The following is a 19,388-nucleotide window of genomic DNA, read 5'->3' as shown; positions in this document are numbered from 1 at the left end:
GGTTGGGGTCCGGCATCGCTCAAATTCCCAGGGCATTAGATCTGCCAGCTGTCAAAAATCTCCTAGTTCGCATTTCCCTGGATCTCTATTGGTCTTCTGGGCAGCTCCTGCTTTACAGCTTTAAGTTCCCTCTACGTTTGTCACTCACTTGCTCACAGCCAATCATCACCTACAGAAAAGGGGCGGGCCCTCAGGTCAAGCGAGCCAATCACTGACTCCAGGTGCCAACGGCTCTGGAGGCAGTTAATCGCGAGCTCACTTTCTTAAGATGGCGGCTGCTAAAGACGGTGGTGTGGTAGAAGAAGTGACTTCAGGGTCCGGACGACGGCTTCACTTGGGGATTCCTGAAGCTGTGTTTGTAGTAAGTGTTGCGTTGTTTCCTGGTATCTTGGCGCGAGGTTAAGGAACGCTTCGCGAACCCCACCCCAGTGTGAATTATTGGTAGTCGGGGCTGAGGTAAAGGTTCCGGAAGGGAGCGGTCGGTCCGCTTCGCTCCGATTCCTCAGCCTCGGTATGTGGACGGACTGGGCTTTCTTGGGTATCGCCTTGAAGAAACGCGGTCCCAGCGTGTTAGAAGAGAAGATGACCGGAGGAGGGAGGGTTCCGGAGTGCGAGCAAGCGGGGAGTCCCGCCCCAACGCTAAGAGGTTTCGTCGCTGGTCCGCTGCAGTCGCCAGTAACGGGAGGCTTTGAGGAGCTGGCGACTCAGCCTGGATGCTGGAAAGATAGATGTGGACTAGGAGTAAGCTGGGCAGCTGGTGGCAGGGCGTGAATGCGGAATGGCATCTGGTCGGTCCGTTTGAGGAACGCCGTGGTCTGTTTCCTGGGAAGTAGGAAACGACTGCGGGGAAAACTGCTGGTTAGGCTGAACGTGAAGTCGCGTGTGGCTTGGAAGTGTTTGAGATTCTGCGGTAGGCAGAGCTGGCTAAGTGTCACCGTGCAACCACACTTGGCTTTAGGAGCATCATTCTAGCAATTTAGTTGAGAATGAGTTGCTTGCAGTTGAAAGAGGAGACATGGTATTCAATTCAGAGGTTTCATTGAACACGGAAAGCCACCCAAGTTCAAAGAGAGCAAGTAGCTCTCAGTAAGTACCTTTCAGTCCATCCTTACATTAAAGTACTCTAGAAATGATTTTGGAAAACCATTTGAATAATGGGCCAAAACTTCGTTATGGCTTTCCAGGTCAGCATCGTTTGTCTTTACCCATTTAATTGTATTGAACTATGGTAAAATGTTAATACAGTTTTGAGCCAAAAGGTATACCCTACCTTTTTGTTATGTATTCCATCCTTCAAAAGACCACGTTTTTAGACTGTACGTTATATATCTGCATTTGATAATTGGATTTTGTGATTATTTTCCTTATTTTTTGTTTTCTCCCTAAGTTACTCCATTTACATCTTTACATTTATCTCTCAAGTGGGGTTTTTTTTTTGCCAGTCTTGGGGCTTGAACTCAGAGCCTGGGTACCGTCCCTGGCTTCCTTTTGCTCAAAGCTAGCACTCTACCACTTGGGCCACAGCACCACTTTTATGTGGTGCTGAGGAATTGAACCCAGGGCTTCATGCATGCTAGGCAAGCACAATACCACTAAGCCACATTCCCAGCCTCTTGGGTAATTTTTATTTTTTTACAGAAATGAAATTTTCAGTGATTTAGACTTTTTTTCTCTAATTTAAGAGTTTTACAAAACTCTAGGAGGTAATTACTACTGTCATTCATATGTTGCTAATGATGAAACTAAAAAAAAAACAGCCCTTGAGTAATTTCTCTGTTCAGGATGTAAATACCCAGTCTCCAAATCTGTACTTAACCCCTTTTGCTTTGCTACTTGGAGGAAGGTGAGGTACTTCTCCTTTGTGCTATTTCTCCTGGTCCTAGTTTCTATAGTGCCTTAAATATAACATCCACACATAAATACTATGGAATCTAATTCAGGAAGATAAATTTGGTACATTATGGCCTCATAAGGTCTTATCTTAAAATTACATTTTTCCCCTAAATTTTTGTGGGTTATTTTTTCTAAACCTTAAAATTTCTACCAACATAATGTAATAAATAGCTCCAAGTTTTCCATAATTAGTCTTTTTTTTTTTGGCCAGTCCTGGGGCTTGGACTCAGGGCCTGAGCACTGTCCCTGGCTTCTTTTTGCTCAAGGCCAGCACTCTGCCACTTGAGCCACAGCGCCACTTCTGGCCATTTGTCAATGTGGTGCTGGGGAATTGAACCCAGGGCCTCATGTATACGAGGCAAGCACTCTTGCCACTAGGCCATATCCCCAGCCCTCCATAATTAGTCTTGTTTCCAAAGTAATGAGTCACGTTATATTGTAGAAAGATTCTAGGTAGTTGGATGTATGAAACTTGTTTTGCTTTCCAATTGCTGCTTACCCTTGACTTTGTGTTTTCAGCCTGTTTTTCTAAGTATCCATGACAGTACTTACAGAGCTGTTATGAGAAACAAAACATGCTTTTAGTATTGTCAATATAATAGGCACTTAAGTGCTATTTTCTGCAATATTAGGAGGTACTCTACTATGGTATTTAGAAGTCAGACCTGGCATTTTCTCCATCCTTGTAGGTTCAGTAATCTTTTCTTCTTTTTCTGTTTCTCTTGTCTGCTTTCAGCCTTGCCTGTTGTTCTCTTTCATCCCTCCCTCGCTAGTCCTGGGGCTTGAACTCAGGGCCTGGGCACTGTCCCTGAGCTTCTGTGCTCAAGACTAACCCTCCACTTGAGCCACAGCCCCACTTTCGGGCTTTTGTGATGATTAATTGAAAATAAGAGACTCATGGACTTTCCTGCTAGGCTGGCTTCAAACCATAATTCTGGGATCTTAGCCCCCTGAGTAGCTAGGATTACAGGTATGAGCCACTGGTACCTGGCTTAGCATTTTTCTTTTAGGCTTTAAAATCAAAGTATTAAAAAAAACATGCTGAGAATGTGTCTTAGTGGTAGAATGCCTGTCTAACATACACGAAGCTCTGGGTTCGATTCCTCAGCACCACATAAACAGACAAGGCCAGAAGTAGTGCTGTGGGTCAAGTGGCAGAGTGCTAGCCTTGAGCAAAAAGAAACAAGCCAGGGACAGTGCTCAGACCCTGAGTCCAAGCCCCAGGATTGGCAAAAACAAACAAACAAAATCAGATTAGTGCTATGAATTTAAAACTTTGTAATGTATTATTTATTTTTGATTATTAAGGAAGATGTAGATTCCTTCATGAAACAGCCTGGGAACGAGACTGCAGACACAGTACTAAAGAAGCTGGATGAACAATATCAGAAATATAAATTTATGGAACTCAACCTTGCTCAAAAGAAAAGGAGGTAAATAAAAATTATAAGTTTTAAAAAATCTTAAATGGCTTGAACATTTAAAAAAATGAGATATAATTTACAAATAATAAAAATGTACAGGTATCAGGTGCTCAGTATTATGAATTTTGAAAAAGATATCTAAGTCTGTCCAGGTTCTTACCTAGATCTGTATATTCTTTTCTATCATCCCAGAAACTCCTCTTGTGTTACTTCCCAGTTACAAAAACAAAAGACAGCAGCTATAAATTGTTTTATCTGTTCTTGAACTTTATAAAAATGGAAGCACATAGTACCTTCTGTTTTGTGTCACATTCTTTGTGAGTAGCCTATGTTATTGTGTCTATTAGTAGATTAGTTTTTTATTTTTACTATAGTCATTAATGCATATTAGTTGTACAAGCTAATGTTTTCACAATGATGTATCCATATATGTAAATATTGTGCTTGGAATGGATCTCCTTTTATATATATCAAGCTGAATTACAGAGAGGTTACAGTTTCATACATTAGGCATTGGATACATTTCTTGTACTGTTTGTTACCTCGTGCCTCATTCCCCCCTCCCCCTTCCCTCTTTCTTTTGCCCTACTCACTTCCACTTCTTTGTCTTTCTTCTACTTTCAGTCTAGTTTATTTTGTGTAACATGATGACGTCCAGTTCCACCAGCTTTCCTGAAAATGATAGAATTTCATTCTTTATGACAATAATACTCCATTATATATATGCCATTATTTTATTATCAAGATGAGGTACAGAGAGGTTACAGTTACATACTTAAGGTAGTGAATACATATACATTTCTTGTCATACTTGTTACCCCCTTGTTTTTCTCCTGCCTTCCTTCCTTTAACCCATCCCCCTTTGCTTTCATCATTTTTTTAACCTTGCCAATGATGGACATCGTCATTCTAGTCTACAATGCTTATGAACTCTATGAACATTAACAATAAAACAATTTCTTCCAGGCCGGGTGATGTGTATATTTCTTTCCTTTGTCTTAGTTTAATCTGTTCCTTCTTTTTCCCTCATTTCTTCCCTCCGCTGAAGCCCTTGAGTGGCTTAGTTTGCTCTCATCAATGTCCATTGCAGCTGTTGGGCCCCCTCTTCTGTATTTTTTTTCACCAGCTTTCTACTCATTCTGTGCCCTCCTCCCAGCTTCCCTCAGATGTGTATACACCACATGTGAGGTAAAGAATATAGGGTCCTCTAAATACTATATGACTAATTAAGAAGAGGTCCTTTGTGTCCTTATCTTTGGAGTTCTTTTCAGTCAATTCAGGCTATTGTGAACAGTGCAGCAATGAACATGGTAGTGCAGGTGTCCTTGTTTCCTGAATCCTGTTCTTCAGGATATATGCCTAGACGCAGTATGGCTGGATCACAGAGTATGTTGAATTTTTTTAGGAACCTCCAGACTACTTTCCAGAGTGGTTGTACTAGTTTACATTCCCACCAGCAGTGCAGTTGGGTTCCTCTTTCTCTGCATCCCAGCCAGCATTTGTTGTTGCCTGAATTCAGAGTGTAGTATGCTACTATTTTCTTAAGTCGTCTTTTTTTTGGACACCTAACCTTATTACCTACGTTGATTACTGTGAATAGTACAACAGTGAACATGAGTATGCTGACTTCATTTCCTTTTGGTATATGCTTAGCAGTGAATCATGTGGTAGTTCTGATTTTCGTTTTTTGAAGACATGATATTGTTTCTATACTAGGTTTTAGGTTTTTATCAGTAGTGCATAAGGGGTCCTATATCCCTACATTCTTGACAATAGTGCTCATTTTTTTGTTTTTATTGGTATACATTAATTGTAAAAGGCAGTTTCATAGTTTTTTTTTGACAATAAGCCAGTTTGACTGGAATACAATAGAAACTGTTGTTTTGATTTGCATTTCCTCAATGGCTATGGATGTTGAGCATTTTGTTGAATTTGTTGGCCATTTGTACTACTTTTGATAGGTGTCTATTCATACAATTGGCCCATTTATTGATTGGCTAATTGGTCCAATATTTTGAATTTTTTATATATAATCTGGATAATCCCTGTCTAATGAATAGCTGGCAAAGATTTTATCCTATTCTGTAGGTTGTTTCTTTATTCTGTTAATTATTTCATCTGCTCTGCAGTGCTTTTTTAGATTAAAAACAAAGCTTATTTATTTGGGTGGTATTGGGCTTTGAATTTAGGGTCTTGGATTTTTTTTTCTTTTGCGCCAATCTTGGGGCTTGAACTCAAGGCCTGAGCATTAAGGGATGTTACCTACTTTGATATATATGTGGAGGCCGAGTTAATTTGCGTTCTTCCTAGTGGGTAGAGGTGGAGAAATGCTACTGGTATTATAGTGTAGGGCACAGCAATCAGATACTCTTACTTGGGAATTCTTTTGGTTCCTCTACCCTTGACTGTGTTTACTGTCATCAGGTAGTAGGGTAAACAAAGCTATTGTTGGTGGCATGTGTTATTCTTATCTTCACAGCTCAGCCTTCTCCCTGACTCTGGCCAATTTTGTCCTTTTTCTACCTTGTAGCAGTCATTTGGGTAGATAATGATTCATCCATGGCAATTCAGGGGAAAGGCAGGGGATTTTAATATGTTTGTTTTTACACTGTTACAAAAGTATATACTGAGAAAATGTAACTATGCTTTACCTGACATTTGCCTATGATGTTTGTGTACCCACTACACTCAACAGGAGCAATTGTATGCAGCATTGGGTAGAGAGCAGTGGTTGCAAATTAAGAATATGTTTGAATATCTATTATTTTGACATTAGGAAATGCAAAGAGTAAAAGTAAGCCCATTGTTGGTAACTAACTACTCAGAAGACTGAGATCTAAGGATAGTGGTTCAAAGCCCGCCCAGGCAGGGAAGTCCATAAAAAAAAATAAAAAAAAAATAAAATAGAAAATGCAAAGCTAATAAGCTTATTTTTACCTGCAAAATACTAAGTTAACCTTTATTCTTGTCCACAGATTGAAAAGTCAGATTCCTGAAATAAAGCAGACTTTAGAAATTCTAAAATACATGCAGAAGAAAAAAGTAAGTTATGTTTTTGTTCGTAAATATGAGTGAACCAGGATATTTTGGCTGCTGAGTCCTTGGTATCTGGTATTTAATTTCTGCTATAGGATCTAATCTGCTTCCTCTATAGCTATTATAGATAATATGCTTTTGTGAAACGTGGTTTTGTGGCTCTTCCCTAAATGTCCAGTTTAGTTGCTTTATATGTAGTGTTAGTAGAACTTAAATGTAATTAGAAATTGCTTTAGGTATACAAAGAAAATATCTTTTTGTTTTTGTCATCTTCACTAAGGAGTGAATCTAAGATTTATACAGCTAGAAAAAAAATCTTTATGATTACCTTTTTCAGGTTCTCAATTCACAATCTAGTTATGTGACCAGTGTCACAAAGCTGATTACATTAACGTCTAAATTTGAGTCTCCTATGTCTTAGTCTAGTGTTAGTCTAGTGTTCATGAAATAAAAACAGGCTATAAAGATGAAATTTTATAGGGCTGGGAATGTGGCTTAGTGGTAGAGTGCTTGCCTAGCATGCATGAAGCCCTGGGTTCTGTTCCTCAGTACCACATACACAGAAAAGGCCAGAAGTGGCACTGTGGCTCAAGTGGTAGAGTGCTAGCCTTGAGTAAAAGGAAGCTCAGGGACAGTGCCCATGCCCTGAGTTCAGGCTCCAGGACTGGCAAAAAAAGATTAAATTTCATAAGCATATTATATTGAAAAGATTGTGTACACATAGGATTTATTATTGTACTGGAAGGATATTTTACACTTCTAGTATAGCATATGTGGTAAACTTTAAGAAAGTTCAGAAACTGGGCATATGAAGCATTATTTAAATAATAAGAATAACTAATTTGTGTATAGTACCTATGTGATACGTAGCTAGCACTCTGAATACTAGGTACTATGACTCTGGGGTGGGGGGTGTTTGTGTGTGTTGTACTTGGTATTTACCTTTTTTTTTTTCCGATTCAGGAACTGTTGTTTTATAGTAAGATGCCTAGTTTACACAGTTAGTAAGTAGCTGAGCCAGACTCCATGCCTAGACATTTGGCACTGGTGGTAGTAATAGTTGGTTGTTTGCTTTGGTAGTAGTTTACTTTTTATTGGTCATGGGGTGATTTGAACTCAGGGCCTGGGTGCTGTCCCTGAGCTCTTTTGCTCAAGGCTAGTGCTCTACCACTTTGTGCCACAGCCCCATTTCCTTTTTCTGGTGGTTAATTGCAGATAAGAATCTCATGGACTTTTCTTGCCCTGGCTGGTTTTGTTTTTTTTTGGGGGGGGCCAGTCCTGGGCCTTAAACTCAGGGCCTGAGCACTGTCCCTGGCTTCTTTTTGCTCAAGGCTAGCACTCTGCCACTTGAGCCACAGCACCACTGCTGGCCGTTTTCTGTATATGTGGTGCTGGGGAATCGAACCCAGGGCCTCATGTATACAAGGCAAGCACTCTTGCCACTAGGCCATATCTCCAGCCCCCCTGGCTGGTTTTGAACTACAATTTTTTTTGGCCAGTCCTGGGGCTTGAACTCAGGGCCTGAGCACTGTCCCTGGCTTCTTCTTGCTCAAGGCTAGCACTCTGCCACTTGAGCCACAGTGCCACTTCTGGCCTTTTCTATATATGTGGTGCTGAGGAATCGAACCCAGGGCTTCACGTATATGAGGCAAGCACTCTTTTCACTAGGCCATATTCCCAGCCCCTGAACTGCAATTCTTAGCCTCCTGAGTAGCTAGGATTATAGACAAGAGCTACCTGGCCTTGTTTATTTTAACAACTCTACTTAGTTTGCATGATGGTACAGTTTTAAATGCTTTAGGTTCAGCTGTGGGATCTCTCCTTTATAACTCTAATATCAATCTGTCCTGTTTATGGTACTGTCATTTTCTTAAAGGAGTCCCCGGATTCAATGGAGACCAGATTTTTATTGGCAGATAACCTGTACTGCAAAGCTTCGGTTCCTCCTACTGATAAAGTGTGTCTGTGGTTGGGGGTAAGTATATGTTACCATGGCTGACATACTTGTAAACCAGTGCATTTATTTATTTATTTTGCCAGTCCTGGGGCTTGAACTCAGGGCCTGAGCACTGTTCCTGACTTCTTTTTGCTCAAGGCTAGCACTCTACCACTTGAGCCACAGCACCACTCTCTGGCCTTTTCTATATATGTGGTGCTGAGGAACCCAGGGCTTCATGTATACGAGGCAAGCACTCTACCACTAGGCCATATTCCCAGCCCAATCAGTGCATTTTGTGTAGCAGTAGTATCACTTGAGATGCATAAAATGTTCATCTTCCTTTGCCGACCAGAGGAATGCAGGATTAGTATTAAGTGGTCTGTTTTAGAAACTGACTGGAATTAGGAATATGTTAAAAAAATAGCACCCAAAACATCCATGTTTCTAACATCCCTATCATGATAAAAATGATCCAACCTGACTTCTCCAACTAATGTTGTTTTTTCTCATTAGTTTTAAAACAGAAGGAAATGAATAGAAGTAGAAAATATTGCCAAGTTTTTGATAAATAGATTATTTCTTCCCTATAAGAGTTAATAGTTCTGGAAAAGTCCCTCTCGAATTAAAGGGAAAAAGATGATCAAACCTTGAGGTTAGTATCCATTTTAAAAATCCTCACTTTTAGACGATTTTAGGGTATTTGTTGACAGTCCTTGGGCATTTCTTGGTGTGTAGAAATTATACTTAACTTTGCTGTCATCTACATGTATGTGCATACATTTACAAAATTTCCCTTTTATATAAGAACATCAGCCACGTTGGATTAAGAGCTAGCCCTAACAACTTCATGTTAACTTGGTTGGACTTTGTAAAGACCATGTGTCCAAATAAGTTTACCTTTTGAGGTACTGAAAGCTAGCCATTCACCTTCTGTTGTACATGAGGAAGATACAGTTCAGTCCATAGTACTTTTTTCCACATAAGTTCATTTTCCTAGGTAACAGAGGTTAAGGCTTCAATATATCTTTAGGGGGACAGTTCAACTCATGATAACATCTTACTTAATTCACTTTTTTCCTCCTATTCTTGCCTTCCTAAAGCCTTTCTATCTAGCATACTGAGCATAATAACCCATTAAGGTTTGTCAGGTCATGACATTATACTGTGCAGAATTTTCCAGTGTTTTCTAATCTCATTCCGAGGAAAAGCCCAAGTGGTTGGAAGGTTCTTACACAGCCTGGTATTCTCTGATACTTTAGCTAATATTCTGCTTCTTTGTCTGCTTCTTATTGGTCCTAGGCCATGCTGGTAATGACTCTGCTTTAGAGCCGTAGTACTTTGAAAATACATAAGATCACATTACATACCTGGTAAGGACTCCAGGGAACTTTATAGCAATAAATTACTATATCAAAAAAGATATCAAACTACTTAGCATCATATCTTAAGGAAGTACAGACATAATTTAAAAAAACAGCTAAGCCCAAGATTAGTACAAAGATCAGATCACACCAGAAATAAATGAAATGGGGTTAGAGAGAAGATTCAAACCAGAAATGAGATATTGCAACTAATAACATATACCTTCAAAAAATCATCAGTGATGGGAATAATTAGATATTAACAAGTTAGATAACTGAGTGAGAAGAAATGGGTAAACTCCTAGGCATTGGATACATTTCTTGTACTGTTTGTTGCCTTGTCCCTCATGCCCCCCTCCCTCCCCCCCTTTCCCTACTCCCCCCTGGTGTTCAGTTCACTTACACCAAACAGTTTTGCAAGTATTGCTTTTGTAGTTATTTCTCTTTTTTTACCCTGTGTCTCTCGAATTTGGTATTCCCTTTGAATTTCCTACTTCCAATACCAGTAAACACGGTTTCCAATATACTCAGATAAGATTACAGAGATAGTGTAGGTACAAACATAGGAAGGTGATACAAAACATTATCTATAATAGAAACTACACATACACATAGGACGTTGAAAGTGGTTACAACTGTGATATATCACTTGTTTCCATAACATGGAGTTCATTTCAATTAGCATCATCTTATGTGTTTCTAAGGGTATAGCTATTGGGCCTTGTGATGCTCTGCTATGGCTTGCCTAAACCTGTACTAATTATTCCCAATAAGGGAGGCCATAGAGTCCATGTTTCTTTGGGTCTGGTGGGTAAACTCCTAGGGACATACAACATACTCAGACTAAATTATGACAAATAGAAAACCTAAACAACATCACAATGGGACCTCTGGGACATAGCAATAGCAGTGCTGAGGGGAAAGTTCATAGCTCTAAGTGCCCACATAAAACAGAAACAGCTCAAGTTACTTTTACTAAGATATAACTCACATACCATAAAGGTTCATCATTTTAAAGTATGTAGTGAATGTTTTTTAGTGTATTCATAGAGTTATACAATCATTACCTCTAGGTTTAGAATATTCACTCCCCCCAAAGAAACTTTCTACATATTAGTATTTGCTCTGCATTCCTTTTCCTACTTTCACATCTTGCAAACTACTCATTTAGTTTCTTTTTGTATGGATTTATCTATGCTGAACATTTCATACGAATCTAACCATATAGTATATAATCTTGTGGTCTGACTTCTTTCATTGAACTGTTTTGAAAGTTTTTCCGTATGGAAGCATGTACAGCTTCATTGCTTTATTGCCCCCATGATCCTCTGATCTCAGGCTCCTAAGTAGCTAGGATTACAGGTGTGAGCCACTAGTACCTGGCTTATGGGGTGATTTTCTTATGTGTATGTGTTAGTCCTGGTGCTGTCCAAATACTGTCCCCGAGTTTTATTGCTCAAGGCTAGCATTTTACCACTTGAGCCACAGCTCCAATTCCATCTTTTTGGTGGTTACTTGGAGCTAATACTCTCACAGACTTACCTACACAGGCTGGCTTTGAACCACTATTCTCAGATCTCAGCCTCTGAGTACCTAGGATTACAGGTATGAGCTACCTGCACCCAGCCATTATGTGGTGATTTTAGAGCTCTTAATTAATCTGGAAATTAATAAACACTCTGAAGGAAGGTTATCTTTGATTTTTCCCTCAAGTAGATGGTCCCAGCATCATTTGTTGACTTGCCTCTTTGTTCCTTACAGATTGAGTTTCCCTGTCTGCCTGGATGCAGTTTTGGGTAATCTTTTGTTCCTTCCATTCCATTTGTCTATTCCTGACTGTTATCACAAGGACCAAAGGAACTACTTAGCAAGAGGCTTTTCTCAGCAATGTAACAGCAAGTTTATAGGCCCTTGAAGAAGGACCTATCTTGAAGGAACAGAAAGGCTAGTTCAGTATGGTTTTAGTACTGCAATGGAAGATAAGAATGGTAGATGGTGGGATAAAAGCTAGTGATACTAGTGGAATTAGGGTTTTATGGTAAATACAATAGCCTTGTGAAGGATTTTAGAAAGGAATGCCAGTAACTTTACCTGATTTTTCCATTCCCTTTTGAATGGTGCGCCCACGTGCTCTCGTGCGCGCGCTCTCTCTCTGTTGGATAAACCACTTTCAGATTAGCAATTTTCTTCTTGGTACTAGAAGTATGTTATATTTTTATTATTGTCTTTATTGAGTTTTTTGGTTGTTGTTTTTGTTTTGCTTCTTTCGGTGGGGATGGGAATGGACCCCTGAGCCTTGTGCACACACCACTCATGTATGTCCCCAGCCCTTGGTTGAAACAAGGTCTCAGTGTGTAGCCGAGGTCAGCCTTGAACTTGCAATATTTTTGCCACAGGCTCCTGAGTGCTGAGTTAGTACATGTTTTGACTAGAGAATACATTTCTGTGTGATTAAAAAGGTACAAAATGCCCAGGTGCTGGTGGTTCATACCTGTAATCCTAGCTACTCAGGTGGCTGAGATCTGAGGATTGTGGTTCAAAGCCAGCCCAGTCAAGGAAAGTCCATGAGACAGTTATCGCCAATTAATTAGCAAAAAGCCAGAAGTGGAAGTTTGGCTCATATGGTAGAGTACTGACTGAGTGGAAAAAGCTAAGGGACAGTGCACAAGCCCTGAGTTCAATCCGCAGTAATAGCACACAAAGAAAAGACAAAAGAACTGTATAGGCATTTTCTGTTGCTACAGCTGAATAACACAGACTGAATAATTTGTAAAGAATAGAGGTTTATTTGGCTCATGATTCTGGAGGCTGAGAATTCCAAGATGGTGATGGCATCTGGTGAGGAATGTGGATTGAATCATAACATGGTCATACACAGCAAAGCATGCTAACTTGTGTCTTCCTCTTATGAAACCACTAATGCCATCATGAGGACCTCATCCTCTTGATTTCATCTGAACTACCTATCTCCCAAGGGCTCCACCTCCAAATACCTTTAACACATGAATTTGAGGTTTAATTTTCCAATACATGAATTCTGGGAAACAGACCTTAAAACCATGGCAAGGACATATTCCTACTCACTAGCCCAGGGCATCCTCCTTTTAAGTAGTCATTTATTCATTTCTTTTTTTTTTTTTTGGCCAGTCCTGGGCCTTGGACTCCGGGCCTGAGCACTGTCCCTGGCTTCTTCCCGCTCAAGGCTAGCACTCTGCCACTTGAGCCACAGCGCCGCTTCTGGCCGTTTTCTGTATATGTGGTGCTGGGGAATCGAACATAGGGCCTCGTGTATCCGAGGCAGGCACTCTTGCCACTAGGCTATATCCCCAGCCCTATTCATTTCTTGATATGCTTCACAGAACTTTTATGCATGCATAGACAAGTAAGACTATCTTTCTCCCCATTTCACACAATTGGTGACAATACAGTACACACTGCTATGCTTTTTGTCTTTTTTACTTCACAGTGGAGATCTTTGGAGGATGAAGAGAGCATCTAATTATTTTTCATCTTTTGTAGCTGTATTGTTGAGATATGTCAAAATATGCTTAACCTGCCATTATTGATAGATATTTGGGTTCTGTGGGGTTTTTCTCCCCTTGGTACTGGAGTTTAAACTTGGAGCTTCAAGCTTGCTCACTCTACTACTTGAGCCACTCCTCCAGCTCTCAGCACTTGTTTTGATATAGCAGATGGTATAGCAGGGCATCTACATAAGCATGTATGTGGCATTTGCACTGAAGTTGTATTTATTATTTATATTGTACTTACATTTGTGTTTATATATTGTCCTCCAGAGAAAATGTAAGTTTTCACTGCCAACATTTTAATTCCTGTATTGTCATCATCATGGCACATAGTGTGTTTCAGACTTTTTAATACTATGTCATTCTAAAGTGAGTAATATATTTTTATTTTCAATTTGTGTTGTTATTGTAGGTAGGTATCATTTTATGTTTGTGGGCTATTGGTAGCTCCCTTTGTGGGGTCTTGAACATGCTAGGCAAATGCTCTACCACTGAGCCATGCTTTTAGGCCTTATGTTTCTTTTCTTTTTTTTTTTTTTTTTTGGCCAGTCCTGGGCCTTGGACTCAGGGCCTGAGCACTGTCCCTGGCTTCTTTTTGCTCAAGGCTAGCACTCTGCCACTTGAGCCACAGCGCCCCTTCTGGCCGTTTTCCATATATGTGGTGCTGGGGAATCGAACCGAGAGCTTCATGTGTAGGAGGCAAGCGCTCTTGCCACTAGGCCATATTCCCAGCCCAGGCCTTATGTTTCTTCACTGTCAACTGATTATATATTTGTCTAGTTTTCTATTGGAATACAGACTACTGCCCATTTGCTTAAAAATTTGTGTTGCTTTACATATTAGGGAAAGTAATTACATTTTTCCTAATCATAGTTTACCTTCTGACTTAGTTCAGGGTTTTGTATTCTAGACAAATAATTTTTATTCTAATCTTACAAAATAATTTATCTGTATCTTGGCCTAGTATTTTGATGATGTCATTCCTTTCATGTAACTTATCTGATCAATTTAGAATTCATCATTACATGAAGTGTGATATTGGCTCTCTTTGTACTAGAGAGAGCTCCCTGTTGTCTCAGTCTCATTAATGGAATCTTCCTGACCTATTGAACTAATGGAATGTGGTATGAGGGAAAGAGGAACAAAGGAATATTGGGGGGGATAGCTGAGTGATTTACTTGGGGAAGAGGGGGAGACAGAGAAAAGAACTGGGTTTTCAAGTTAACTTGGAATTGTGTTTTAGGCATGTCAGTCTTGAGACATCTTTTCAAGTGGAGAGGTTCAGAGGGCTGTGTTTGAGGAAACAACTGTCAGAGCAGAAATATTTGGCACAGGGGGGTTGAAATAATAATGAATGTTTTTTATTATCAATGAAATGTCTTTAAGTCTATTATGTGTTTTGCTTGTAAAAAATAACTGGTGTAGAAAAATGTCTGGAAAATGAATCATAAGAAACAATAATTGACCCCCAGGAATGCAGTTGGGGTCCAGAAGTGGAGAGGCATACATTTTTGATTAATTTTTTGTCCTATCTGAATTTTTATATAGCTTTCTAGTTATTACAGATTAGGTTATTTGGTCAGCAAATATTTATATGGCACCTCCTTTGTACCTAGAATTGTTCATGTCTGTATCCCTGAATATTGGCAGTTAACGGAGATCTTTAGAATTCCATATATATTAACTTGTCTTTACCCCTGTGGAATGTAGTGAGAAGGAGGAGTAAGTAAACTGTTTTTTGTCTTTTACCTAATCAAATATAGATAATAAAAATATGTTGAAAGTTTTAAAAATTAATCATGTATCTAAAGCTCAGGAATAACTAAGTTGATTCATTTATACTGTGTAGTGTGATGGAGGTAGTAGAAAGGTAGGATTTAAACATATTGGCTCTTATCCTGACTCATACTTATTTTTGTCTGATTCTTTCATTTATTTTCCAGCTGTCATTCTATTAACTGTAAAGAAGGTAACTTTTGACTTTGTAGGATTATTAGGAGGATTAAGCTATATAATGTATATGAATGTTCTCTGACTTAGGACACAGCAAATTTTCAGTAAAAGGGCAAACAGTAAATATTTTTAGTTTTGCAGACCACATGTACTGGTTCCAATTATCCTCTCTTGTCAGTGTAGCTATAAAGTATAAAGCAGAAAGCTGAATTTAGTAGCCTGAGGGCTATAGTTTGCCAACACTTTGTAACTTATAAAGCACTGTCTAAATGAATAATTCCCATAACTTTCTTTCTTCTTCAGGCTAATGTAATGCTTGAATATGATATTGATGAAGCTCAGGCATTGTTGGAAAAGAATTTATCTACTGCTACAAAGAATCTTGATTCTCTTGAGGAAGATCTTGACTTTCTTCGAGATCAATTTACTACTACTGAAGTCAGTATCCTTTAAAAGAGAAACGAAGAAAAGAGAAATAATTTTAAGCCGAAGAGATTTTATTGTATAATGGAAAGGACTTTACTCTTATTCTCAGGTTTTGTAAGTTTTATAAGATATTTAATAACATTTTTTTGAAAGAGGGTATTACTATGTGCCAAGGCTAGCCAGGAACATGCTATTTTGGCCTTGAGCTTGCAATCCTCTTGCCTCAGTGCTCAGAATATAGAGTATGCCATTCACTATGCATTGCTTAATAAATGTTTGAAAGCAGTCCTTAAGTGGTTTATGGATACATTAATGAATTTGAAATGTGGAGATGTAGAAACTACACTTTCACATTGGCAAATATGTAGGTTTTTCAAATATTTTCCCAAGATATGTTTATAGCTAATTCATTTAATTTCACAAACATTTATTGAGTCTTTTATATTCCTACATATGAGATAGGAAAATTGGTGAGGAGAAAAAGAATGACAAAGTCTTTCTCTGTTATAGCTATACAAGTAAAATAACTTAAGTGATAACTTCATAGCAAATAGTAAAGTTCATGTGTATAACACCATGCAGTTTAAAGTTTCTTATCATTTCAAGATATTTTGTTCCTCTGTACTTACTTAATGCTCTTCCACAAAGTCCTTTGTATTTTTTCCCTAACTGCAAGCTCTTCAAGTATAGGAGCTGTACTTTCTCTTCTCCATGCTGTAGCATGGTTAGTGCTTGAGTGAAGGAAGGCAGGTCTGTTTATGTGGTGACTTATTCATCTGTGAGATGACTTAGAAAGACTGGTACTTGTGGAAAGCAAAAAAGGGTAAATGTGAGTGAAAAACAAGATCCAGTCACTTAGTTATAAGAACCCAAAGAAAAGAAGTCACCTGAGTCTTCCAAGTTTAAAGAAATGCCATTCATTATTAGTGTTAAGAAAGGTAGGCTGGGGCTGGGAATGTGGCCTAGTGGCAAGACTGCTTGCCTCGTATACATGAGGCCCTGGGTTCAATTCCCCAGCACCACATATACAGAAAATGGCCAGAAGTGGCGCTGTGGCTCAAGTGGCAGAATGCTAGCCTTGAGCAAAAAGAAGCCAGGGACAGTGCTAAGGCCCTGAGTCCAAGCCCCAGGACTGGCCAAAAAAAAAAAGAAAGGTAGGCTGGTGTGCAGACATGAGGGAGAATTCTGTGATCTAAGCTACCTGAAGGACCCGACCATACCTGTCTTATTTCAGGCTTTGTAGAATTCCTAAACCAAAGGGAGGGTAAGAGATAAAGTTATTGATAACTGTACTAATTTAAATATTATTTTGGAGGATATGAGTTGGGTTAGTGATTTCTTGGATGAAGGCCTATCTTTTAAAACTTTGCTCGGCACAGTGGCATGAATCTGTAATCCCAGCTGCTTAGGAAGCTGAAACAGGAGGATCACTCAAGTCTAGGAGTATGAGGCAAGTCTAGGCAGCAGAGTAAGACTTAGATTCTAAAGAATGTTGTGAGTATCTAGGACATTTATTAAATGTAATAATACTGTAGTTTACTAGACATGCTAAACAACTGTGGATTGGAAGTCTTGTCTTGGTTTTGGTAGGATTTAATTTATATGTTTTCTTAGCAATTAATACAGTAGTATAGCAGTGTGGCTATTAACAGTAGTTTTTTTTGGTCTATATTTGTGTATGTGTGATTTCTATGTCTTTGATTCAGTAAAGAAATTGTATAAGTCATTTCATATATTGCTATGAGAATTATATTTGTGTTTTCTTTGACAATTCTTACAGATATGGCCAGGGTTTATAATTGGGATGTAAAAAGAAGAAACAAAGATGATTCTACCAAGAGCAAAGCATAATGCTGACAACGAAAAATGTGATTCAGTTTTCCAAACATGTTATTTTAAATATACCAGTGTTTTTCTTTTAAAGGTTGACAGTTTTATTTTTTAACAAGAATGATTAAAATTTAAGATAAACACCCATTTTATTTATTTATGAGCACAAAATTTATTTCAAATAGTACAGAAAATTATTTCGTACTTCCCAACAAAATTAATTCTGTTTTTTATCTTCTTTTTTTTTTTTTGGTCTATCAAACAACTCAACTGAAATGGCCGGAACTGTGAAGTATGCTATGGAAGGCTGAATGCTGGGCACTAGCAGTGTACTTTTTCTTTATTAATTGATGTTACTCTCATTTGATATGGTTAACTATTTTAGAGTTAGGAACTACAGTTTCATTATTTGTAAACTTGTTTTTCTTTAATACTTACAGGACATTATGTTACTCCCTGTTGTGTTGTCAATTCTATAAATGGGGTTTCATGAGTTACTACCTAACTAATAACTACTATTGTTCTGTACTATTGAGACAACACTTTTAACCCCAAATAGGTGCATAATGTCTTTGTGATGCCAATACAAAGGAGATCTTGGCCAATCAGAGATAATATTACACATTTGAAATGCATAGCTGAATCTGTATTTTTTAAGAAACAGTTCTCCAAATCATCTTGAACAGGAATATTTGGATAAATGTAAATCTGAAATGGTTGAAAAGAGTTGTGAGCTTTTTCATTCATAAAACTGCATAGGAAAAAAAAGCTGTAGAAAGCCAATGATTAATACTGTGGCAAAAGTATTGGATGATATCAAACCCTGGTAAAAATACAAATGTGTTATTCCCTCTCCATGTAATAAAAATATACTAGTACAATATTTTTGTACTTGTATTTCCTGTTATTAAAGCAATGGTATTGAAACTGTGGTATGGCATTTTTTCGTGTTATTTGTGTTTGTCTTTAATCTGTTTGGGCTGCTGTGACAGAGTGCCATAGACATAGCTTATAAACAGTAGATATTTACTTGTCACGGTTTTGGAAGCTGAGAAATCCAGTGATCAAGGTGCTAGCAGATTCCATGCTTGGTGAAGGCTGCTTCCAACACTATGTCCTCATATGATTGAAGGGGATGAGGAAACCCTCTTGAGCCTCTTTTATAGGAGCACAAATCCCATTCCTGAGTGCACTCTACCACTAGGCCATATTCTTAGCCCCCCACCTGTATTGCAAAGGTCCTGATGCCAGTGTCTTTACAATTTAAGGTTTAGAATTTAAGCCTTTTGAAGTATTGTTCTATTTTTTTCAGTACTTTGGCAAATGTATTGGTACAAAATGTCCCTTTTAGTATTTGAAAGGAATGATTTTCTCCTCGTTGACTATCTTGTTTTACCACAAGGATTTAAATATGAATTTTTAGGTAATGAAGAAAATATGAAAAAAAACCTTTTTATCAATATGAATGCTATTGCAGTTTGAGGCCAACTCCAGAAGCAAAATTTGTGAGCCCACTTTTTTTTTAATTGTCAAACTGATGTACAAAGAGGTAACAGTTTCATAAGTTAGGCATTAGATACATTTCTTGTACTGTTTGTTACCTCCTCCCTCATTTCCCCCCCCTCCCCCTTTCCCTTTCCCCCCATGAGTTGTTCAGTTGGTTTACACCAAACAGTTTTGCAAGTATTGCTTTTGTAGTCGTTTGTCATTTTATCCACTTTTCAACAGAAAAGTGAGCCTGTCATGCTAAGTTACATGGGAGGCTGAGATTAGAAAAATCACAGTTCTAGGCCAGTTCATGCAGAAAATTCTATGCATGAGACTATCCCAACAAAGAGAAGCTGGACGTAGTGGTATGTGCCTGTTATTCTAATTATGGCAGGAAGCCTAAAAGGTGGATTACAATCTAGGTATATGCCTGACAGGAAGTGAGACTCTAGCTCAAAAATAACTAGCTGAAAGCATGCTTTATTGCCTGTCTAGCAAATATAAGTTTTCA

At 38.6% G+C, this 19,388-nt stretch overlaps 1 protein-coding gene across 4 annotated transcripts; it reads left to right on the top strand.

Annotated features, from left to right (window-relative positions):
• The first annotated feature begins 2 nt into the window (after positions 1–2).
• Positions 3–18,321, top strand: Vbp1 (VHL binding protein 1). 4 transcript variants are annotated; one of them, XM_048336212.1, is made up of 7 exons: positions 3–361; positions 3,202–3,326; positions 6,293–6,359; positions 8,230–8,328; positions 15,437–15,575; positions 17,340–17,427; positions 17,683–18,321. In XM_048336212.1, the coding sequence occupies exons 1-6, from the start codon at positions 269–271 to the stop codon at positions 17,408–17,410; spliced, it is 594 nt and encodes a 197-aa protein (XP_048192169.1). In that variant the 5' UTR covers positions 3–268; the 3' UTR covers positions 17,411–17,427; positions 17,683–18,321. The 4 variants fall into 4 exon arrangements, with proteins under 4 accessions (XP_048192169.1, XP_048192170.1, XP_048192168.1 ...); XM_048336213.1 differs by lacking the exons at positions 17,340–17,427; positions 17,683–18,321 and adding an exon at positions 16,070–16,096 and having other exon boundaries at positions 5–361; positions 15,437–15,571; XM_048336211.1 differs by having other exon boundaries at positions 7–361; positions 17,340–18,321.
• The last annotated feature ends 1,067 nt before the right edge of the window (positions 18,322–19,388 follow it).

The sequence above is a fragment of the Perognathus longimembris genome, chromosome 28 (assembly GCF_023159225.1).
Source record: "Perognathus longimembris pacificus isolate PPM17 chromosome 28, ASM2315922v1, whole genome shotgun sequence".
Classification (NCBI taxonomy): domain Eukaryota; kingdom Metazoa; phylum Chordata; class Mammalia; order Rodentia; family Heteromyidae; genus Perognathus; species Perognathus longimembris.
The sequence above is the reverse complement of the archived record's forward strand: the minus strand, read 5'-3'. Positions and strand labels throughout refer to the sequence as shown.

Excerpts from the sequence above, each read along its gene's own strand:
- Vbp1 (XM_048336212.1), top strand. The coding sequence starts at position 269 with ATGGCGGCTGCTAAAGACGGTGGTGTGGTAGAAGAAGTGACTTCAGGG. Across the intron at positions 3,327-6,292 it reads CTTGCTCAAAAGAAAAGGAG|ATTGAAAAGTCAGATTCCTG; the intron begins GTAAATAAAAAT and ends TCTTGTCCACAG. Across the intron at positions 8,329-15,436 it reads AAGTGTGTCTGTGGTTGGGG|GCTAATGTAATGCTTGAATA; the intron begins GTAAGTATATGT and ends TTTCTTCTTCAG.